Source organism: Octodon degus, unplaced genomic scaffold (genome assembly GCF_000260255.1).
Source record: "Octodon degus isolate 3935 unplaced genomic scaffold, OctDeg1.0 scaffold00048, whole genome shotgun sequence".
NCBI classification, from domain to species: domain Eukaryota; kingdom Metazoa; phylum Chordata; class Mammalia; order Rodentia; family Octodontidae; genus Octodon; species Octodon degus.
The window spans coordinates 13,555,225-13,580,731 of NW_004524624.1; the positions used below are offsets into that span (position 1 = coordinate 13,555,225).

Here is a 25,507-nt window from a genome sequence, read left to right on the forward strand (position 1 = left end):
ATATATACATATATGTATATGTTCACTGCAAAATGGTCATTTATATCCCCCTTTTTTGTTTACTTTTGTCAGAGATAGGTATTCCATTGCCATTCAAATATTATAGGTGCATGAATTCAGCAAAGTAATCCAATATAGTCTAGTAGTCCACTGCATCTTGATTAGGAGACAGTTATTTATTTCCCAAGTTTATAAAAGTATGTCCAATTATCTTTGGCTAAACAGAAATAATAATACATCTAACCTAAGAATCCCAAATCTGTCAAATATTTTTTCTGGGTGTGGCCAGATTGTTTACTGAGAGTTTAGAGTGTAGGCTGCTTATATAAAGCACTGACCTGCAGGAAGAAATCTCAGTTTTATAGGTATTTTTATTCTTCATATAAAATTGTGTGTAATGGTAGAAAATCACAACTCTACACTAGCAATACATATATTTAAAGATACATATGATGGGTACACTGTTAGAGATTTTTCTAGTCAAAGGACTAATTTCTCCATTTGTAAATGTCACAGTTCCCAAATCTTAAATTTTATGAAGAAATGTTCAGGTATAAATAAAGCCTTGACTGGGTCCATGCTTATACCCCATGACAAGTTGTCAAGTTTCACACTTATGGGCTGCTTAGCTGGTAACGATTGCGTTGGTTCTGTGCAGTAGGAAAGAGGGGCCCACAGGAAGAAGCAGTCAGGTCATCTTCAGTGAATGCAGAATTTCTTGCTCTATTGTGGTGACCTCTGTAGCTTGCAAGGATATCAAGCTGTGCTTTATATCTAGTTTGTGGATGCAACATTTCAATAGTATCCTAAGGTGGAAATAGTGTTATTTTTAGAAAATATTATTCTAGTATTATTTATGAGAATATTAGTGTTTGAAAGTGAAGTACTTGTTTAAAAGCTGGTACAAATGATAAAGATATGAAGCATACAAACTACTGGGAATATTTTAAAGATCACATTGAAAAATGTTTAAAAGGATTTCGCATAAACTTTTAGTACACATGATATTAAAACTGCTCAGAAAACTCTCAGTTCCATTAGATACAAATTGGATGTGATATAAACCCCTAATGAAAATAGTATGTTATTTAAATGTAGCTGTTATCTATAAAATTTTAATTTTTGAATCCAATAGTCACCCACAGTAAAATAATTAGCATTTATAAATAACAGACATTATGGTGTAAAGTTGCAATTTTAAAGAACATGATATGAAAATTAAATCACTTATTTATATACTCATTTAGAAATACAAACTTAATCTGATTACAGAGTCGAAGGTTTCAGAGTTAAGAAGAGCTCTCTGTACCACATAGGACAATTCCCTTTTAAGTCAAAGCACATTGGGCTTATAGGATGTAGGGTACCTTGCTGACCAGACAGCAAATTCAGGAGGGCGTCAGGCCAAGATGGCATTCTGATTCAATGATCTTTCCAGCCTATGTATCCCCTTTCATTAGATTTTTTTGTGTGTGTGTGGATGGGACACGACACTTGACACACACAATTTAAAGGAAGAAAAGTTTAATTTGGCTCACAGTTTTGATGATTCAGTCCCTGATTTGTTGGCTCCAAGTCAGGGACATCATGGGGGGAGGACAGAAAATGGAGCAAAGCTGTTCATTTATTTCATAGTGGCTGGAGACAGGGCAAGAAAATCATGCCAGATAAGGAAAGTCTCAGTGACTAGATGTACTGGCCAGGGTTGGGTCTACATGACCAACCTAGACACAACCAGAACTATGCATTCTTGGTTCCCTGGATGGCTCCCAAGCCAATCAAGATAATAATTGAATATAACTACCTATACTACTCTTGCCAGTTTGACACCCAAACATATCTCTTTAAGCCATATTTAAATATCTAAATATGAACAACAAGGTCAGAATTTCAGATCACATAGTGTAACTATTCTGTGTGAAATGAAATATACAGTAATCCCTTACTCAGAGTCTCAGTAATTCTAGCATGATTTAAAAGTCCCAGTTAGAGTGTTTTCTGAGAGTTAAGGCAAACTTTTAGCTGTAAACCTTTGTAAAAATAATAAGTTACCTAATCTCCAGGAATAATGACATAAGATGAATACTCCCATTGCAAAATGGAAGAATAGGAGATAGGAAAAAAATAGGACTAAAGCAAGACCAGAACTCAGAGGGGCAAACATTAACTCTTGCAACCCCATGTCTGTCACTTGGTGCACATGGTAATAACGTGTGAGTTTGAAAGTGTGTGGGAAGCCCTATTTATGACTTTGCTGATTAAAACCTATATTGCCTTTCTCTTAGGCCAGCTCCATTCACATACCATAACTTCCCTCTGTAGAGGTGGCATGTTCCTGACATCTCTGCTTTTCTGTAGTCTCCATTGCTGCTTCAGTTTCATCCTCACCTCTTCATGCAATGCCGTCTCTGGGACTCCTTGTCTGGACTCTCCACTAAGCTTTCTTTTAAAAATCTTTCTGGAAGCTTCCATGACTATGCAGGCATGCATTCCTTGTGCCTGGGAAACTAGCACCAGTTGGATTACCCCAGCCTCTGATATTAATGGAAGCAGAAGCCAGGCCCCCTTGAACCATGGCTGCTGTAGCCTCTGGGTTTCTGGGTGACCAAGCAGAGTGAAATGAATCCATGATATCCAATCCTACATGGCCCTTTTTAAGCACAGGGGTCCTAGGAGTTCTGTTTTCAAATGAAATGTTTATATTTTGCACCCTTGAGCCTGTGATGGATGGCATATTGCTCATTTCTGAGTTGCCCTAAAGGTGTATTTCTTTTTGTTCCTATTCGAAGTACTGTGTTCTTTCTTAGTGGTGATTATCTCTTTAGTAGCCACATCTCCTTTGGTTCCAGGTGTATAAATAAATGTTCCAAGTTTTGCTGCTCTGCTTTATGTCCCTTATTCTCACTATAAATTTAGCTAAAAGTGGTGAGCAGTAGCCATGCCACAGCCTAATGTTCAGCTGCCTTGAAACTTGTTCTGCAAGATTAATAAGGCCACTACTCTTAAACTTAATGTCCTGCAAAGAATTTGTCATCAGAATATAACATGAATGGCAGGTAGTCTATTTTCCAGGTGAAATCTCAGAAAACAGTCCTTTATTGTCTGAATTCCTGTCAGCATTCTGGTCCTCTGTGTTGCAGCCAGATGCATTCATCAGTCTCTGCTTAGTATATTCTAGACTTTGCAGTCTGATTCTCTATACTTTTCCAAACTTCTCCCACGAACCAGCTCCAAAGACTTCTGAATCACATGATCTCGTAGTCACAGAAGCAACAACAACAATAAAAAAAAAAGCAACCCTCACTTGTACTGATACCAGTTTTCAGTACTTGTCTGCTTTCCAATTGTTGGGTTGCAATACCTGACATATCCAACTTAAAGGAAGACTTGTTTAATTTGGCTCATGTTTTCAGAGGAGTTAGTCCATGGTTGGCTGGCTCCAAGGACATGCCATCCTGGTGGAAGTACATGGTAGAGCCAAGCTTCATTATGGCCAAGAAGAAAATCTGGGTAACAACACAAGAAAGGAAGGGGGTGGGGGAACAGACATAGCACCCCAACTATGACCCACCTAGAAACACAGAGAAGTAATGCTTTACTAATATTCTGGAGGCTCCAGTAACAATCAAGTTGACAGTTAAACCTGTCACATGCTTCTAATCATTTCATACCATAAGTATAATTCAGAGTATATTGCTAAATACATGTTCCTCTTATTGCCAGGTTTGTTTATTTCTTTTCAAACCAAATTGGTAGGACAGTTTCAATAATTAACACATTGCATACATTCTTCCTAGTGGTTAATTGCTGTACAAGATGCGGACATGATATCCAATTTACAAACACTATTAAAACAAATCCCTCTCTTCATTAAGAGAATGTAACTATATATCTATCCTAACCATTTTGAATACACAGATACAAAATGGACATTCATCTGTTACCCCTTTTATTGTTTAATTCTGTTATTTGAATATTATAGGTGTGTTAACTCAGCAAAATATTCTAAAAGAGTCCAGACCCAATAATAGTATTGGGTCTTCTGCTTGACTGGCAATGTCAGAAATTGTTAACCTGAGTCCCCTACAGCTCAACATAACAGCATGGCTTTACTTCTTATACTTGGTTTTTATTCTTTTTTGCTGGATGGTTAAGACCAAGGTAAAGCATGACCTATGCAATAAGAGTTGTAGTTTATGGGTCTGAGGTCAGTGAAATCCCCTCAGATTGTAGATCCTTTGTCAGTGTCAGCCATGTGGATGAGTCACGGCCATTGCTTGGCCAGTGTGCTCTCTGTGAAAGCCTGAGAGAATGTATTTTCTCCATGTGACTCTCCTTAGGCACACTCTACATCATCGATCACTTTCTTCTTTGGCCTCATAATCTCCTTGATCACAAAATTTGGGACACTACCGAGTTACATGACGTTACAGTAAAGCTCTCATATGTCCTGAGTCTTAATTGACCTTGGAAGGCTAGGGTCAAAATGTTGGCTTTCCTTGTGGCCCTCCTTTTTCTCTAATTTTGGTCTGCAAACTTAGATTGTTAAACCTCCAGAAGAGAAGTTTATTGTTATTGCCATACAACCTAGGCTGTTAAACTTAACCTTACTATCTGCCTGAATATTAAACATCTTAGGCATACATGGAACAGGTATTTTTCATCAAGTATTGATATGTTGAACTTTAAGTCTCTACAGAATATGATGAAAAAACATTTAAAAATTAGAATATATTTTAAAAATAGGCATAAAGAATTATATAATTCTTATGTTTACACGTAAGTCCAAAAATCTAACCATACACAACCTTGAAGCAGGACAGTCCCACAACATCCCTTTTCCTGTCTCCTGCCTTCATTCACCACCCACTTCTTTTTGAACAATAATTTACCTGAGAGATAGCACAGCAGCAACTGGCATGTCATGACAAGCAGCCCATATTCAGAAGACCAGAATGACAGGCATTCCAAGCATGAACCTACTATTACAAATTGCCATCTTCAGTGCAGTTGCTTATTTCACAGGTGTCAGTATATATAGTCAGAGTGAGAATCTTCCAATTAACTTCTAGATTTAGAAATCTTCTGGAGATTCTCAGGATCATTGCCTTGCCCATCCTCTACATATAACTGTATGTCTTGTCACTGTCATGTTTCCTAGCTCTTCTCCTTTCCCTCTTTCAATTAGTCCTCAAGTTCTTGCTTTCCTTTTACTTGTATTATACCTTTCTATTTGTATTTCTTCTTCTGAGTTATAATACTAGGGAGACTATACGATATTTACACACGTGTGTCTGGTTTATCTCACTTATGAGTATATGTTCAAGTGGCATCCACTTCAATATAAAGGCTTCGAGTTTATCATTCTTTATAGCTGAGTAATACTCCATTGTTTAGAAATACCACATCTTTTTCACCCATTCGTCAGGTGAAGGGCATCTTGATTGTTTCCAAGATTTGGCTATCACAAATTGTGCTGCTATAATCATAGGACCAAGTTTATTTTTAACAAACATTTATCTTTAAACCTACTATTAGTTTGCTATGGCATCTAAAATTTGTCAGATATTCATTCCTACCTTAAGGAAAATTGTACTTAAAGCAATGGTATCCATCATAAATGAAAAAAAGTGCATTTTATAGTTCTCTTTTCTCCTTAATCTATTTCCAAGTCACTTCAGAATCATAAAAATTTGTTACATACTCACAATATTCATACTTGCAGGGGAAATTCATGAGTGAAAAAATGTGGTCAGAGAGGTCCTTCAGAATAAGCTGAAGGTGGGTATAGAGCAGATAGTTACACTGGTACTTTTCAAAATTGAAGTTTGAAATATATTTGTTTACCCCAAATAAAAAACCTACTTAGATCTTTTTCTTCATTCCATTATCTTTTTCTTCATAGTTACAGGATTTATTAACTTGCATGTAGCTAGTATGTTTTTGTGCTGCTTCTGCAGTGAAGAATTCTGTCCAATTATTAAAAATCTTTAAATGGGTACTGTAGAGCACCTGCCTGATGATTTTATTATAAAAATGATGCTGCCTTTGAAGATATCAGGAAACATTCTGCTATACCTCAAGGTAAAATATCATTATTGTCTAACTATTCCCACTTACTCTGTATTGACTTATAATCATGAAGATGACTAGAGGATAAAGCAAGTAGTTTGTTGCAACTCCAAAGTCAATTAAGTATATTTGTTAAAAGTACTATTGGGAAATCTATTCTCTTTGATTAAATGCTCTGGCACCAGCATCTGCTTTGCAAGTCCTCTATGTGCTTTGTGCCTCTGAGATCCTTTCCAAAACACACCATCCACTTCTCAAGTCCAACATTAGACAGCTACTTTACAGAATCTTAACGGTTGCAGAACTGCCTACTGTTGCCTGCTTATCCTCTCTGCATTCAGCAGACCTGTTTGGGAGACATGGTGCCTGGTGTCCCCACTGAGTAGGCTCCTTGAAGCAAGTGTTGCTATTTCTGTTGTGCTAACACACAGAGAAGGGTCTAATTTTAGGAATGGAAATGAAAAAAAAAATCTCCTTCTCATGTAATTTGGTTACATTGTGACCTCACAATGCAGTCTTTCAGTGCCTTGGGAAAGAGGCAGAGCTGTTTCCACAGCAGTTTTCTGAACAAAGGAAAGAACCTGTCATCTTTCCCAGAGTGCTGAGGAGAATACACAGGAGCCAAGGAAATTGAGCTTCTCAGTTCCATGGCAACACAGCCTCGGTCCAGTCTCCCATCGATGAAGCCCTCCCTCATCTCTCCTGGATGTACATGCAGATGTTAGCCACACGCTGGGCAGAGCTAGGTGGACTCTCCGACATATTCACTCCCCCCATGCACTTCCTTCCCCTTTTCTGCAGTGGAGATACTTATTTATTGTTTTTGCCTCTTTCTCCTTTTCACATTTTCTGACTTTATGTGCATTTAGCAATGTTTTTTCTTGCAGGCTTACAAATACACGGCTCATTTAGGGTTAGACTTGCTCTGGAAAAATATTTGCAGCTGCTGCACAAAAAGCTCACAAAAAAACATTTTCAGGGATGCTTAAAACAAGTGGTGGTATTTTCCAACTGTTATTTATGTGAAAATTATCATTCTAGCAAACTGAGAAATAACAGGTGTAGGATTATTATTTTTTCATGACCAGCAACCCTAATTATGTCATACAATTTAGGTAGAATCAAGATGCTATGGATAGGAAAATATTAGGCAAATCCATTAAAGATTAGTTGTTCCTGGACATGCATTTGAAAAGAAAAATATTCTATCAAATGAATAATGCTTGTGGACTATTTATACAATTATAGAAAAGAAAAGGTCTGTTATGGATACTTCTGTAGAGCTTTCAGGAAGCAGATGGGAGCTAAACAAGTGGTGTGGGTGTATTGGAGCTGAAGAGAAAAACAAATATGGGTAGTACATTAATGGTGGGAAAATCATGCTAGGTAACCTAAATTAATGGAGACTGATTAAAGGAAAAACTGTGTGTCTTATTAGAGCATATTTCAGAATAAAATTTGTAGAAAAATTGTCTAATTAGCATAAAAGTTTTCCAAGTGGGAGGATGTATGACATTTTTCTAGCATCCCCTCATGCTTAAAGTTTCATGTTTGTAACTCTCTGGTATGTCATAAGAAATCCACATTCCCATGAGAAAATAGGTGAAATAAAGAAATAAGGAGAAAATATGGCTGGGCTACTTACCACTCTTTAACTCCTGGAATTAATGAGGTTAGCGGTCATTCACTGAGTTATCAAGGGCTGTTGCCAACCACTTATACTTAACAGATCTGTCTTTTTATAACTATACCTGTGCATTGTAATTCTTTCTGTTGGTAGGGGATACTGAGATTATTTTTGACTTGTAATAGCCATAAAAATACAGCATTTTATTACCTGTCCTTGGAAGAATTTGCCAAAATATTTATGGATCCTCTTCAACATCAGGCTTTGTTGCATAGCCATACTAACTAGAATCATTGATACTTCAATGAGAAAAAAATTCCAAAGAATATTTGGGCAAAAACTGAGAGGCAACTATGAAAGAACGTAACATTGCCTAGTAACAGTAGCAATGGTTTTCCACTCTTTTCTTTTTCCAAAGTAAAGCCAAAAATAAAAAGTGAAATGTGAAACAATCTTCCCACTTCTAATATGGAATGTAATCAGCTTGTAGAGAGTGGAAAACAGGGTATGGCTTTGATTTTGGAATTTAATTAATTTAATTTTCTGTGAATACCATAAAAAGACAGATATCACGAAAGCAGTAAATTATGAACACTGGCTATGTGGCAGCCCCTACAAGGGCTGTGTCTGTGCCTGCTGCAGGTGTTCCCACGCTGACTGATGGTGTAGGAGTAAACCAAGTTGTTCTTTCTCTTTCAGACTTTTCTTATACTGAGACTTAGACCTTTTTCATCTGGAAGTCTCATATTTCTGGTTTCTTTCTTATTGTACCTTGAGGAAGGCAAAAAGCTTATAAAATAATACTTTAAAAATGAAAGTTGGTGCTTCTTTACAACTGGTGATTATGTATCCTTTATATGAAAAGTAGGCAAATATAATTAGGCAACTTTTATATTATCTAATTATGACCATAATATATATAATAAACATATATAATAAATGAGCATTATTATAATAAATTGGCATTATGAGAATGCCAATTGAGGAAATAAAAGAAAATCAACTTTTATTTACCTGTGATGTACAGTCAAACAATCTATACTCCTTATTTAAATATATAGCATACTTCATGAATTTATCTCTGGGATAAGACAAAATAAGTTATTACTTAAAAGATGGCAAAGACGTAGCGTCACATACTAGGTTTTTGCAATGTAGCTGCACTGAAGAAAATAAAGGAAGAGATCCAGCACATTGTTCCAAATCAGCTATATTTTTAATACACAGAAAGAACAATATATGAAGGAATGAAATTTTTATTGGATTCATTCTGTAGACTAAAGCATCTGTAGTAACAGCCAACAAGAAATAGAGCCTTCCTTTAGACTTATGACAACGAACACATATTTAAAACCCACTAAAATTGATGCATTAAAAAATAAACATACATTATACACATCTAAAATAAAATATATAACAAAATACTAAGGTAATGAGGTATTCAAATCAATATGATAACACTGAACATTTTCTACAATTAAACTCCTTTTGATTTGTGAATCATTAACCATCATTTATAGCCATAATTTATGTAGAACTGAAAGATGTTTTACTGCAGTCTTGTGCTTTATTTTGATAAACTTGTCATTATTGAGATCCTGAACCAGATACATCTTGAAGTGCATGATAGTTGAGGGCCAGCAGATTTTATGTGCTCTCCAAAATGTCAAAGGCTTAATGTAACTGGTTTCCCTAACCAAGACAACCCTCGCTGCTAAAAACCAGCTGTGAGTGCACAGGAGCCGCTGTCTTCACAAGAGACCATTTAGAAAGCCCAGCCTTAAGCTTCTCCAATTCCTTTCCAAGTGGCAAAGACCCTGAGCTGCCATTGCCAATTATGTTACCATGTGTAGATCTTATTGCCTGAAGTTTGTTTTAATGGCTAAGGAAACATGTAGTAAAGTATGACTGAGGGGAAAACAGAAACAGAAAGTGAATGAGGCTTATTTCAAACAAAAGAATACACACAAAGTTGCAAAAAAATGCAAAGTAGCTAAAGCTGTTTTTGTCTGAAAAGCAATTTTGATCAGAAAGTTGTCATTCATATTCTAACTGGAGCTTCTATTAATTTTGGCACTCATTACTTACAGGGTAATTAAAAGTCTAAGGATCCATCACTTGCACATGACTTTTTACTTGTGATCAAATTTACTGGGCTGTGATTTATTTCTGAGTGCCCATTTTATGTTTTGTACATCTGAGATCTCATTGTTGCGGATATTAAATTTCCTAGCATATGAAAATGTTTAAATAAAAAATTATCTGCCTTAGACATTAAGACCCACCTGTGTCGGGTGTCAAAATAGCTGATGTATGTTGGCTATTAAAAAGGCTCCTCTTCTAGAGCCAGCTTTTTATCAGTCCAAAATGCTTCCATCTGGTCCTGAGTTTATTAGTTTTCGTTATCATTCAAACATTAGAACTCCTCCTTTGCATGTTGTTCTGTAGTAAATAAGAGGCATTTTATGTTATGGGAAGATGGCACCAATCCCTTTATTCTTGCTGTACTACATTTGAGTCAGATGTATATTTCTTCTGTAATCTGTACAGTTATCTCTCCAATCTTTTTGAGAATACAACTGCTACCTAATTATAAGTAGGTAAATAAAACTAACAAAAATAATCCAAGGACTTTCAGGAGGTTAACTCTCTCTTTTTTTTCTCTTCTTTATAAAGTTCTTTTCATATCGAGCCTATTTAATAGAAGTTATAAAAATCTTAAACAAGATAAAAATTCCAGACAAGGGCTGCATTATTTGTGTGTCTCATCTAAGCATTTCTAGAACAGTCAGTACCACAGGTGAGTTGATTTTCATGAAGTATCATAGAGTATGCTGACAAGGCTTCTCCCAGAGGGAAGAAGTGGATCATGTGCACACAAATGGAGTGACTTGAAAGGAACAATTTTGAAAAGACTGCCTCTTGACCAATAGTGGTTATTGCTTTCCATTTTCTGAGATAAACTTAGAACCCTGGGCCAAAGAAGTCTTTCCCCCCATGGATTTGGAGCAAGGTAGAACCCCATAAGGACGAGGGAGTTTTCTTAGCTGAGAGAAGGAATACTGGAGAGTTCTGAGTGTAGGAACCATGGAAATGGCGAGGACATCACCAGAGCAGTCCGTGCTGAGCCAGAGTCGGTTCAGACAGGCTACAAATTAGAACCCCATGGGTCTAGGCTTACAGTAGTGAATGAAAAGAGCTGGACTGATAGCACAGCAGAATAAAGCACTTGCTTAGACAGAGGGCAGCAGCCAGGGTTAGATCCCAGGGCCTGCCATGCTGGCCCCGCCCCTGGGGCACACTGAGATGGCCATTGAGACAGCATGGTGGCATGTGCCTGTAATCCCAGCTCTTCAGAGGCTGTGAACAGGTGGATCACTAGGAGTCTGATCTAGTAGTGAGACCCTGAATGCTCTGTAGATCCTTCCCTAAAATACAGAAGAAGAAAAAAAAGATAATTTAATCAGTTCATCTCCAATTGTAAAGAGTATACACATACCCTTTTCAATAAATGTTTGCTATCTATGTTTTCATTACTTTGAGTTTCTTTGTCTTTTTAGTCCCAAACACGCCCTAAGTTGTCAATATTGGGATTGTAAATGTGCTGCGATTAAACTAGGGAAGTAGTTTTGGATGAAAAATTTTTGGAGATCCAGATGGTTGCATTTGACTTGAAAAAAAAAAAAGACCCTTTTATATAGAAAAGATGGTTGTTGTGGTACAGATGACTGGGAAATACATATTTTTCTAAAATTCCTGTCCATGGTGACTGTAGCTATATTTCAGTGAGCGTTGGGTTTATTAATTTTATGTCTTAGCTAGTCTTGAATGTTTTAGAGATATGCTAGAAAAATAACAGTGGACAGGCTTGTCTCTAAAGCAGATATCATGTGCATGGCAGCTTGAAAAATTGTGGGTTTCTCTGCATCCCTTCACAGATTAAGAGAATTTCAAAATCTATGCTTAACAGTTTGTGAGGAAAATTCTTTCTAAGGAAGTCTGAAATTGATTAATTTTTCATTTCCTTTAATTGTGGACATTTGAAGGAGAAATGGAAAATCAACAGATCATTGGTAGAAATTAAGGTGAATTTTGCATTTTTAAGGTCATACACATGCATATTCTCTCTTCCCATGATCTTTGTCATGTGTGTGGCTTCTGATATTTGTGCTTTGTGTGCTTATGAGGAACAGAAAAAGCCTTCAGTGGCTGCTGATGCACCTTCAGTTCCCAGAGCAGAACCTGTGAGCCCTGAGGACCAGCAGGGTAAAACACAGGACAGCAGGTCTCCAGCACCGCTCTGTGGCTCAGCCAGAGACGTGGAGTGAAGTGAGAAGGGTAGTTCTTTACTTGTTTCTGTCACCAGGATATCAGAAGAGGCAAAGGCAAAGGGACAGTTTAAAAAGATCAGGCAGTTTCCTCTTCACATTGTACCCCATAAGTAAATACAATGATTATTTACAAATTAAAACTCGAAAGATTAGCCAGCTGCACTCCTGAGGCTTTGATGGTAACTGATGGCAACCTGGCAAAGATCACACCTCTTTGCAGTACTTAGTGTTCCCAAGTGCTTTGCCATCAGGGCTATTAGCCACCTTTCACAGCCACCGCGTGAAGCTAATTGATTGGCTTCTCCAGGCTCGCAATGAGGACAGTGGCTTGCTGAGGGTTGGGCAGCCAGTGGCTTGTGCAGCTCATTATTCTCTGGGTTACTTTTCTCTTGAGTTAGAAAAATATTCTTTCCACTTTTTCCTGTATATCTCCGACTGCCTTGGCAAACCTACTGGTTGATCTATTCTCTACGATACTACTACTGTAAAAATTCTAATCCTTAGAAGTTTCTCTTTAAAATATGGCTGTCTTAAAAACTTCACAATGTTCCTTTCCAGAACTTTTTTTTTTTTTTTTGCCAAACCGGGGATTGAACTCAGGCCTTGAACTTGCCAGGGAAGCACTTATTCCACTGAGCCATCTCCCAGGCCCTTCTTCCCAGAACTTTTTCAGTCAACTTTTCAGAAAAAATGTGGCTGTTCAGGGTTAACTTTACTTAGGTAATGCCTTTAGAATTTTGGCCATCTGATTTCTTTTAGGTCTTTCACCAAAAAATGTCAGAAAAGAATAAAATGTTTTTAACCAGATAGTTTTGGTTTGTGACATTAACATGTGGCCAAAATTTGTATAGAGAGGAAGGTGAAATTATTTCTATTTAGTCATCTATGCTGTCTTTTATCTTTAGAATGTCACATAGATCTTGCTATTTGACATGAGAAATTTTGGTATTTATTATTACATTGGTACAGGGACAAAGAGGGAAAGGCAGGTGATTAGTGGGCATTGTTACTTTTCTTAGTATATCCAAAAAACTCTTAACAAATATAAACAGGATTTCTGTAGGTCACTTAAGATCATTCATTCCATCTTTCATCTCTGAATTTTTTTGAGCATTTCTTATGCACAGATACTGTTTTAGGCAAGAAGAATATGGTCTTGAATAAGAAAGGTTCAATCTAACCTCCTGTTGCTTATTATTTAATACATGGATTATTTTAAAAACCATGCATTTGTAGTACCTGGAGGTGGTAATTACAATAAAGAAAACAAAATCAGGGTAAATAATTGTAGTACACCCACAGTGAGAGAGAATTATATGTGGGGTTAGAAAATACCTCTCTAAGGAAGTAACAACCAAAGAGAACTTCTGTGTGCTTGCAATGTTCTCATTGATGGCCAGTTTCATTCTTCTCTGTCAGCAGTTTTATTTTGATTAAGTAGGCATAGGCTTCATTGCCTCAATTCATTTTTGGCCACTCTTATATTACATGTATCTATAAGCATAAAATTATTGTTAACACTCTAACATGAAGCCTGCAATAGATGGCATGGTTGGAATTATAATCTAGCAACAACTATACTTACTGTTGTGGATATATAGTGTACTTACAACTGTACTTACACTAGTAACAACAGCTTACTGATACCTGTTATGGTAGCTACCCTTGTGTGAAGTTAAATTTTTTCTGCTTCTTCATTGACCTCTGTCTTGATCGTACCAGCACAGAAAATACCACCTTACAATCTAATATTTCATATCAACCCAACAAGTATGCTAAATAGCTCTTTAGTTCCTAGGTCTCTAGCTCTGCGTGTGTTCTCCTGGCCTCTGATGCCATGCTGAGGTGTTTAACACAGTTATTAATGGGCTGTGCTCTGTAGTCAAATGCAATATTAATTAGCATTGCTCTTTTTTCTTGTGTATGCATCCTGGTAATTCAATTCCTCGCCCTTGTATTCTGTGTCCTACTCGTGCCTTTTCTTCCTTCTCCTCCTCCCCCTTCTTCCTACCCACTCCTCTTCTTATCCCCTTCCTCCTCCTCCAGTTCTCCTCTTCCTCTTCCTATCCCCTCTCCTTCTATCCCCTCTTCTACCTACTCTCTACTCTTATATTCTTCCTCCTACTATTTATATCCCCCTCCTCCTCTTATCCCTCCCTCTTCTTTGTCCTCCTTTTGTTATTCCTTTAAATAAACCCAACAGGTAAAGGCATTCACATATATTTGTTTCAGCAACAATGCCAGAACTTTGTACCATTTAATGTTTACTTGATCAGATCACAATTTAGATGTATCGTTCTCTCTTATTATAGACATTTTAGTGTTTCTCCTTAGAAGTTGCATGTTTTTAAAACAGGTAAGTTAAACACATAACCCATCACCTAGAAGCAAGATGTATGTAAGTGTAGTTAGAAGATGCAGTAGTCTCCGTTTCCTATTGTTTAACAGCTGTTTCTGTCAGGCCTTCTTTATTATTGTTTGTGGCTGCTCTGGCTTCACAGTGTTTCAGGGCGGTACAAGATGTGTGCTGTTTTAGCCCAGTCAACACAGTGCAGCTTCTCTTCCTAAATGTTGCCTTCTGTAACTCTGATTAAAAAGGCATCCTGCCACACTTCTGTAATTACTTTCATTTTAAATTTTTTCCTGGGGATTACATTCAGAATAAGGATATTTCAAAATAATTTTTTTTTCTTCCAAGAACATTGCAGTGTTGAATCAGACATTTTCATCTTCAGTATAGTGAACATTGTGTGAAGTTATCATTTATGATTTGTATATTTTCCAAACTTATATATTACAAGAAAACTACCATGCCAGCCCCATCCCCAGGGTGCTCTGAGATGGTGATTGAGACTGGGCGTTGTGGCGTGTGCCTGTAATCCCAGCACTTGGAAGGCTGAATCACTACAAGTCCAATCTACATAGACTCTGTAGGCCTTATACTAAATACGTTTAAAAAAAAAAAAAGAAAGAAAGAAAACTGTTTGCAGCATAAATGTGACTAAGACTGCTTCAGGGTTTTGCATAGTTAAAAATCTCTTTGATCTTGACATTAAAAACACAAGGAAGGAATGAGATATGCTTCCTTTCATGGCATGTCCAAATCTGGTTGATGGCAAAACCCTGTGGCAGTTACCCTGCCAGGAAGCTAGGAGCCTCTTTAGATTCACTTCCACCTCATTGCTTATATTCAGATAGAAATTAACAGTCCTGGTGTCCAGCCCTTTAACCTGTCAGTGTCATCCTTTTTATTCCTTCTTCTGGTCTCCAGTGTAAGGTCATTTTTTTTTTTAACTGAAACTTACTTTGTTAATCTCCTAGTTGGAACTTCATCCCAGATACTCTTATCTCACCCCTTCATTCTCTACAGTATTACTAGATCAATGTATAAAGAGCAAATCATTTTCTGTTACAGTTCATAGCTCTATGTAGAATATATTTCAAATCCTTCATAAGGCATAGAAGGTTCTCAGTCATCTGACTCCTATGCCTCACCTCTTGCTGCTCTGTATTTTGCATCCAAGTGTCCTTTTGTTCTGAATTAGCTGTGTTTCTGTGGGTGTGTCATCAGTCTAAGATTTAAGTTTTCTAAATGAAAGCTCCATTCCACCTCTACTGTGACTCCTTAGAAGTATCCATTACTGTCCAGCATTTGGCATAAGGAATGACAGGTGAATGAATACATAGTACTTTTTACATTTCCTTAGCTAGAATTGCCTGGAAACTTAGAGGTTATGCTTAATGAAGTCGAGAACAATATCGTCTCAGATGATATTTAAAAAGACTTTTACACTTGATGTATGAGGATTCACAGCATTTTTATTGGGAATTAAAACACATTTTAGATGTTTTCTTGATAAAATTTATTTCTACTTCTATTAATCACTCCTAGTGATCATTTCAGTTATTTGAGCTTTACTTTTGCTTTGAAAATCAATGGAGATGGTTCAGAATTTCATTGTGAACTTGTTTTGTTCAGATAATAAATGTCTAAGAAAAAATGAAAGTTTAGACTTTATTTAAATTATATAGACTTGCCTAATAAGGGACCATCACAGAATTGTTTGTCTGTCTCTCCTGGTATGTTTCACTTAGCATAATATTCTCAGATTCCTCCATGTTGTCACAAATGGCAATTTCATCCTTTATGTTTATATAGTACGTAGTGTGTGTGTGTGTGTGTGTGTGTGTGTGTGTGTGACTTTCTCTATCCACTCACTGATGGATACCTAGTGTGTTTCCATTGTCAGCTATTGTGACTAATGTTACAATGAAGTGCGAATGTCTTAACGTACTGATTTCATTTCCTTTGAATATATGCCTAGTGGTGATGTTGCTAGAATTTACAGTTCTGTTTTTAGTTCTCAAAATGGCTTTCTTAATTTACATTTCTACTAACAGTATATGAGTTCCTCTTTTTGTGAACTCTTGACAGTATTCACCTTTTTCTTTTTCAATAGTATCCTTGAATAACTGGAGTGACATGGTATCTCATTGTACTTTTGATTTGCATTTTCCTAAGGGAAGTGATCCTGAGTATTGTTTCCTGCTGACATTATAAGTCATCTTTTGAGAAATGTCTGCTCAGCTGCTTGCCTATTTTTTTAACTAGCTTTTTTCCTTGCTATTGTGCTATTCGATTCCGTATACAGTATCTTTTATGTTCAGCCATCGAAGGTGTTCATGTGCAGTGGGAGCGCATGTTGCCAAGACTGAATACTCTCATTGACAGTGTGTAGGACAGTCCTGGCATGTAGCAGGAATGTAGTGATCGAGGCCATCAGGACTAATATATGTTCACAAGATGTCTCTGCCCAGGAGACAAACACGTACGCAGACCACATCCCTTAGCCATGGGTAGAGGAGAGTGGTCTCTGTTATGCACAGATTTCTCTCTGATTTCTCTGCATGTGGCACACTGCTGTCCTTGGCAACAAGGTGTTGTTCTGTGTATCAGGGTGATCACTTCTATTTGCTGGAAATTTTATTCTTTCCTAATGTGACTGATTAAGCTAAGTGCAGAAGTTTTGCCTGGTGTGTAGTTAAGGAAGCTTAGCTTTCTTCCATAGTGTTCACAGAGCACCTTTGGTCAGTTTCACTCCGATGTGGATTGCTTTCTCAGTGTCATCAGGGGCTGCGGCTTGCTGTTATCTCTTTGCTCTTGGATTCATCATCCTTTGTACCATGGCCTTACTTTCCTTTTTCTCTTGTAGTATTGCTGACACAGTGGGATGTTGGAGTCTTTTAAATTTTATTCAACTTGTTAGAAAAAACAACTTATTGATGGATGGTAACATGGATTCCTTTGTACTTAAGCCACGTGAGGGCCAAAGCTGATGGAGTTTTCTTTAAGTTGTTTGAAGCTCCTGTGCAACTTCTCACATGAAGCATCTACAAGATGTATTACCTTGACGTTTTCCAGGACAGTTTTCTATTCCTAAATCCATTTCTCAACTTCAGCAACATTAACATTTAAGCTGGAAAATTCTTTCTCTTGAGGTGACTGTCCAGGTGCAATACAAATTTTCACAGCATCCTTGGCATCTGACCTACCCCCCCCAAAAAAAAATTCTGGTAGAGGCTGCTCAGCTTTAAAAACTGGAAATGTTTGTAGATATTTTTACCAAATGTACCTCCTGGGGAAACAAATTACCCCTGGTTGAGAACTGCTGCTATATCCAATAAGCATGTGAAAGTAAATTATGAAATATTATGAAATATGTTGGTAAGCAAAACAAAAATATTCATGATAATGACAGAAAATATTTTATACTTATAGAAGCCAGATGATGCTTTGAGAAATCTTTTTCTTAAAAGTGCTAAAATTATAGAGGGTTGTACCATTGTACCATTATTATCTGTATTTTATAGATGAGCAAACTCAAAAGTGAAGTTCATAAGTGACAGATTAAGAATTCAATCTACATTACTTTAGAATCTATAATTTGAACTCACTATATTTCTCTTTCAAAAAATTTATTGGAATTATATTTATTTGCATATGATTGTCTTTTATGCTTGACAAATTTTAAAAGTTTGTTTAGTCAGTAAATTTATCTTTTTAATATTTAAGCCATTATTGCATAGATCTTATAGTTAATTTACGTGAAAGATGGACTGTGACTGCAACCAACTAAAAACATGATTACAAAGTAGAAAGTCCAGCACATCCAAATCCATGCACAGGAATCTGGTGGATGGTTTGCCAAAGTGACCTTTAAAGTCTCTTCTCACAACCTGAGCTTCTATTTGTGTGCTAGAGCAGTTTTACAGTATGTCAGAATAGAGAATGACCGAGCTGAACAAAATTGTGTTTTCCTTATAAAATTAAATGAAGCATCTATTTTTTTTCCTGTAATAAGAAAAGACTGAATTTATTCCCTCATCTTAAACTAGAAATGTGTTCTGATGAGGTATGAGGCACTGTATGGTAGTTTGACCAAGCTTCAGGGCTTATAAAAAATTAAACATATTTAAGTAACAGGAAACCACTTTAGCTAATCAATCTTCAGGCTTCGATAGCTGGCTTCCTAGAAAGAACAAGATGAGGCTTTAAAATGCGTTACAAATGCATTTCACACAATTTACACCAAATGGTAAACCTACATTTATAGGATATTGTATCATTTTATTGAGTATAGTTTTCTCAGTTGGAAATATATGTGGATAGACAGATAGACACACAAGTATGCACATATGCACACACACAAACACACATTCTTTAAGAAGCTTAGGGATGGTTGAAGTCCTCTTTCATTGTTGCGAAGTATTTTGAAAACACAATTACTCTCAGGAAAAATTGTCACCTAGTGATCACCCTTATGAGACTTGTATGTTTTACATAATATATAATGTTGGATATTTTAAAGTGTTTTCCATTATGCCTATGAAGAATTGAATTCATTCAAATTTGAGAACAGAAACACAACTATGTAAAAATGTTTCAAATTTTTTATAAAATTAGTTTTTGTTTTCTTTATTTACATATATAAGCCTTTGAGAGCAAGGAAAAGGAGACTGCTAGGTTTTTTATTTTTATTTTTTTAATTTTTTGAAACTGTTAGGTCTTAAAGATCCTGTATTTCCTTAAATAGATGAGGCTATTTATCATTAGAATAGTCATAACTGGGAGGGGAAATGTTATTGTTGTAGTATTGGATTCCCATCAGGACAGAGAAATTTGGAAGACCCTCCAAACTGTGACCCTCTATGGTCTGCAGACCAAAGACTGTGGCTTGTGAAAATTCCATGTGAAAATTTGTTTCCCCATCTTTTCTTCCTATCAAAAGCAGCAAGGTACAAATTTCCAAGTCAGAGTGAGTGCTAACTATTCCTATTAACTTAAAAAGTCATTACTTTATGCTTTCCATATTTTATTACTGAGGTTTGCAATGAAAAGTTCATTCTTGGTGGATCTTTCCATCAGTCTTCCAAGAGGAATCTTTGCATTTTTGGTTTGCCTGGTGATTACAGAGTGCGACCTGGATTAGCCCCTTTGGCTCTCTCCCAAGACTGGATTTTCACTTCTTGTTTCCTCACAAATTTCAGAAGTGCCTTTTTTTCCCCACAAAATACCCACAATATCCCCATTTATAGGGATTGTAGAGCATAAAAACAATTGACTATAGTATATTATATTGAAACTTTTTTATGTATTTAGTACAGGGGCTACAGAGTCTCACTATGTAGATCAGACTAGTAGTGATCCTTCTATTTTCAGCCTCCCAAGTGTTGGGATTATAGGCATGTGCTGCCACACCCAGTCTTATTCACCATCTCAGCACACCAGGGGCAGGGCTGACATGGCTTGTGGTGCCCGGGACTGAACCCCGGTAGCTGTGGCTGCCTAAGCAGGCACTTTAATCTACTGAGCTATCTGGCTGGCCCTATATGTTGAAACTTTCAAAGGGACTCAACAATTTTTAATTCTTGACTTTTCCCCACTGCTTGCCTACCTAAAGTGTGGGCAAGTGTATACTTTTCCTTTTTGACTTATGCTCCATAATTATAGATAATAATTTTGTAAGATAACATCTGAAATTTGAATAATTTTATAAAATTCAAAAATCGCATTTCGGCAGCCAGATTATTGAAGTATTATTGTATTTTCTGAGGCAATGACTCTGTTTATATGACTGTTACTTTTGTCCCTGTGAAGTTGGGTGGTTGTTGCAACTAGCTCATGAAAAATAGTGTTGAAGGAAGGAGGGTACAAATGTCGGCATTTCCGGTATCTTTTGTTCTGTTCTGAAGATTGTTCTGTTAGTGATTGTTCTTGCCTATAAAGAACACAAAACTCAGGCTGAAAACAGGCTGGGCTGGATGTGACCCATAGCCACCCTGTGTAGAGATTCATGCATTACGATAGTGCTTAGTGTAATCTTCTTACTTGGGAGAGAAAACTTATATGGATCTCATAGGAAAACAATATGAAGGTACTTTTGCTGAAGAAGATCTGTGTTCACTCTGGTTTCCAAAGTACATACATCTTTTTGTTTGCAAATCTTAGGAAAAATACTTAAAATGTAAGACTATTTTTTATTTTGGTACATATGTAACAGCAACATTAAAAAGATAGTTTTTTTAAAACTCTATAATATAAATCAAGAGAATGGAAACCTTAGACTGTTAATTAAAGTAATTTTACTAAAAATAGTCATACTGAAACACAATAATAAACACCAAAAAGGACAACTTAATGACAATACTTTCCATTCATCTCACCAGATTGCCTTAAATTCATTATAATAATTTTACTCTGTCAGAAAATAAATAATACACTTTCAGTTTGTTTAGATGATCTTTTAACTTTTGAATAGCTTTATTTTTCTTCCCTTAATCTGAAGGAGAGGTCAAGTATTTTAATGACAATAATAGAAAGTGTACGAAATTTCAGCTGTTGTGGAGGATCTTGCAGTCCCTTCATAAACGGTTTAGAAGTACTAATATATTTTAAGGGATACTTTTGTTCCTTGGTCAAGGGCGTTTGTTTGTGGCATTAGAATTTTTTATTTCCCTAATATGCACTAACCACTAGTAAGCTATCACTTGCGTCTCACAGTCTTTACTGCGGAGCATTACTATTAGCATTTAAGGTAGACCAATCTTAGTATCTAACATAATTTGCCAGCTATATTATTAATTTGTATGTAAAGTAGCTAACAAGTATGCAGATTTCTGTGGGACTGGTAGGATCCTTCTTTCTTACAAATTTTAGGAAACTGCAGGAAAAGAAAACAGGCAAAGCAAAATTTCTCAGAAAACAAAAAGTCATTTTCATAAGAGAGTTTAATACTATGTCATTACTATGGAAGCTTGAATAAGACTTAAATGTATAGCTATTATTTTTGTAGTATGTACTTTCTGAAAATAGGAAATATTGTGCTTTCTTTATGTAGTATCTGTATGGCTTTTTTTTTCTGCCCATCCTGAAGGCAGGGGTGGTGTGGCATGTGGTGCCAGGGATCAGACTGCGGTCCTCTGCACCTGCATAAGCTTGCCTAAGCAGGAGCTTTATACTACTGAGCTATCTCACCAGCCCTGTGTGACTTCTAAATGGTTATAACTTTTAGGCCAGGTAGGACAGCAGCTTTTGTTAGATTAGAAAGGCATTAAGGAAAAATGAAAGTGGGGATTCTTATACATTTTATTCAGTTTTTGAATAAAAAAGTATAAGGTGTGAAAGACACACAAATCATAGAAAAGAACCAAATCCAGATGATAAAGTTCCATTTTTGTAAAAGTAAATATAAAATTTACATTACTCAGTATACGCATCTCAGAAACAGAGCTACACAAATGGAGGTGGAAGGCTAATCTGCTGACCATGCTATAAACTGTTGAGCATGATTCTTTTGTGATAGAAACTGCACATTTACATATGAAACCACCAAACAGCAGGGTTGAAGTCAGTGTTGCTGTAGTGAAATAATCCTGGTGACCCCAGTGCACGTGTATACTTTTCTGTGAAAATAAGAGTCCTTGTGATTTATTTGATAGGCTGTAATGCTAATTTCATAGCTTGAGAAGAAGAGTTCTATGAGCCCCAGTTGATGGACACTCTCCACTCATCCTCCTTCATTGAAAACTGGGGTGCATCTGTTTAGTTTTCAGGTGCCAAAAGATAAAGAGGAATGAAAATCTGACCAGTATGATTTGGAATAATTGCATTCGCAGTTTTACTTTCTCCAAATTAACCTCAACATTTATTGTTTTCTCTTTCCTTGGGACATAGTTCCTTTAGCGAAAGTCTTGGTGGAAATTTTCAGCGAGAGGAAGCCATGTTGAGATAGGACATTTTGCTTCTGGTTATTTTAATCGAATTATATAATTTGTTCAAGGAAAAAGCTGAAATTGAAGGATTTTTTTCATATTTTCTATTTTATTTGAATTGTCTCTAGTTCCAAAAAGTAGAGGAATTTGGAAGCTTACTGGTTGTTAGAAATTTTATAATTATCTAGGTTTCTTATGTGAAATAGTTTAAAGCAGTAGTGACCTCTTGTCTCATTACATACTCTTTAGTGTGCAGCAATTTTGTTAAAAAATTCGATTGTCAGTTTTTCTGAGTATTCTCAGATATGTGTATGTGGAGATCGTACTTGCATTTCTTAACAAAAAACACAGTGATTCCAATTATAAAGTTTTTGTTAAATTCTGAAGTTAAGCAGTTTAATTACTTGGAAGATTTATGTTATTTTTATTTTTCACAGGTAAAGCCCATGAAATTAAGTTGCTTAAATAGCCTCAAGTTCTTTCTGTAATTTTATCTTGATCACCTATTTTTTGCTAGATTGAGAATGTAGTTATACCTTTGCCAGACACCTAAAAGAAATCAGTATGAGCACAAAAACACGACTTCAGACTGTTGTTTTTATTTTTTTCCCTAGATGTAGGTGCATGTTGTAGCTTGCCATTGTGGTCATTGTGGTTCATCTCATTAAGCTTCTTGTCTGCTTTCTTGAGACTTGGGAAACAGTATTTTTCTGAGTGATTGTACCATATTGTTCCAAATATAAGGCCTCCCAGAATAGAAGGCAACCTCCAACTAGAAACAGCTCAAATGTGGAGAAAGGCTGGGGGCCCAGAGCCCGGCGGGTCTGGCAGTGGTGGCAAGGGTGCCGAGGAATAGGACGATGCCTGCCCACTCTCCCGGTGAGTGAAGACAAGTCAGCTGGCTGCATTTGCTGTGCAAACCAGGTGGCTTCTGTTGCTAGAGGAAAAGTTTTACTTGGGGACAGAGGAAAAGTCCTATATGGAATAAGGTTGCTGCCTATCTAAAACTGGGGAGGGAAGCTGGGGGTAGAGATGTTGCCTCTTAAATTTATGGTCTGCAGTGTTTTTTTCCATCTTTAATGTGAGGGTGAATATTGAGCAAGTCCAAATGGAAATAAATGAATGAAGGTATCCTGGACCTTTCATGAAAAGAAGTGTCAGAGATCACTGGCTCTGAAAAATGAACTAACGCCGTCACATGTCTCTAGGACATCCCAGAAATTCCTCACTCCCCTTTCCGACTGACTGCTGCCTGAGCCGCGGTGCATGCACTGTGTATCTACCCTGTGTATTCATGTGGAGCTTGAAAACAAGTCAGGCTAAGAATCGCTTTCCAGTTTTAAGATTTTCTATTTTTTGAAATTCCCTCCCTTCTAAGCCAATCAAGTACCATTTAAATAAGTGGTCATAATTTTATTGAAATATGCTCCAAGGCACTATTTAGTATCATTTCTACACTAGCTTGTCACTCACTAGTATATTTTAAAAATTAATTAGTGCCTATGTATTGGTCAACTGGTTTTATTCTACTAATTACAATGAAAGCTAATCTTTTATAGTTCTAGATGAGAGAGAATGAGTTGCTTGATTCTGATATTATAATCTTGAAGACTATCATATTGTTACTGACTTTTACCAGGTATTGAGTCATCTTTATAGCTTCATATATTTTTTTAAAAAACACATAAAACATGAACCTTCAGGGGCCAGTGATATAGCTCAGTGTCACAATGCCAGCCTGGCAAGAGCAAGGTGCTGAGTTTGATTCAAAGATCAAAACAAACAAACAAAAACCCCAAAAGCCCCATGAATTCTCGTTTTCTGATTGATTACTAGTCCATGGTTCAAAGCTAATTTGAACTTGAAGCTCAGAAAGAAATGTCATCTCCTCTACCCTACTCTGGTGGAATACTATAGGCCATGTGGCTTTTTTTTCCCCTTAAGGAAAGTGCTTTTATAAGGGTGTTTGTTTCTGAAAAGATATGCCCAGAACAGGATTTGCCTTGACAGTGTTTAAATAGTCCAGAAGATTTAGTGTGAGAATGCTATTAATTCTTAATCCAAGTTTAGATTGCAAAATTATACCAACATTAATATGCCTCTCTTTTATTTTCCCAAATTTGGGGAAAAAGATCCTTTGAAACAGAAAAACTGGGCAGAAAAATTTTGAAAGGATGAGCTGGCAGAAAGGAATCCCACAATGGGAAGATCTTAACCTGCCAGATTAGATCACCCATTAGAAGAAAAATGGCACTGTGCATGCTGAATCCTTCATGGGAGATGAAGCGAACTCTATAATATCAAAGGAGTTCCTGAGGCTGGTACCAGGAAAGGAAGAGAACAGCAGAGGAGCAGAGTTATTTAGAAGAAGACTTTCCATTATAGCTTCATAGCTTTGGAACCATTTGATTGCTACTGAGGAGGATGCTGTCTAAAATTTGGGGGCATGTGCCCCTTAACCACCTTTAAACTTCAACTAATTTGCCTTCTATTATTTGTATCAGGAATTATTATGTCTGATTTGATCTGAATTTTAAGTATAGGTTAATAGATTTTATAATTTCACTTTCCAGAGGAGTGGGGCTTTTATATTTGACAGACCTGTTTCATTATCTCCTTTTAACTTAAGTCTTGGAAGACAGAAGCTGAGGAAGTTACCTATATGTTATAGTTCATTTTTTTCTCTTTATTTTTACTAGAGTGAATGGGGACAAGACCTGGTACAACTTTTTGAGCAGGAAAAGGAAAGTAGTCTTAACAGGTTTACATGGAGGCCAGGGCAGTTGTCAAGGTCCTAGGAAGAAGTGATAGGGGAGCGGAAAGGTAGATTAAATTGCATAAATAAGAATCATTTGTAAAAACCAGTGAGTCATTAACTTCTCTGTAAACAGCACCGGGAAACACAACCCACACTATGGCTGAGGCACTGATAAGTTTTTGTGTCCCATCCCTAAAAATTCCAAATTATCAGAACTCTCCTTTGGAGATTGTGGAATTTAATTTCCCAAACCACTGCTATCTCTCTTTTATGAATTCACATAGGATACACTGATGGTGGCCCCTACAGAGGGAATTTGATTGATGGCACCAATTTAAATGGAGCAATGACTGATCTATTAGATATGGTAAAATCAGTATGTTTGTTGATAGGCAAAAATTAAATTTTTCATTTTCTCTGAGGGTAATGATCTGTTTAGAAGGAGAT

The 25,507-nt window shown here is 36.6% G+C and overlaps 1 protein-coding gene across 6 annotated transcripts in view; it reads left to right on the forward strand.

Moving 5' to 3' along the window:
- Ccdc85a (coiled-coil domain containing 85A) overlaps positions 1–25,507 on the forward strand; it is a 205,367-nt gene that overhangs the window by 168,792 nt on the left and 11,068 nt on the right. For 2 of the 6 annotated variants that reach the window (XM_023716525.1, XM_023716527.1), the window contains exon 4: positions 23,047–23,181. The exons of the other annotated variants lie outside the window; for them this stretch is intronic. In XM_023716525.1, coding sequence (XP_023572293.1) covers positions 23,047–23,181 — 135 coding nt within the window. The remainder of the gene's footprint in view (positions 1–23,046; positions 23,182–25,507) is intronic. 6 annotated transcript variants of the gene reach the window in all.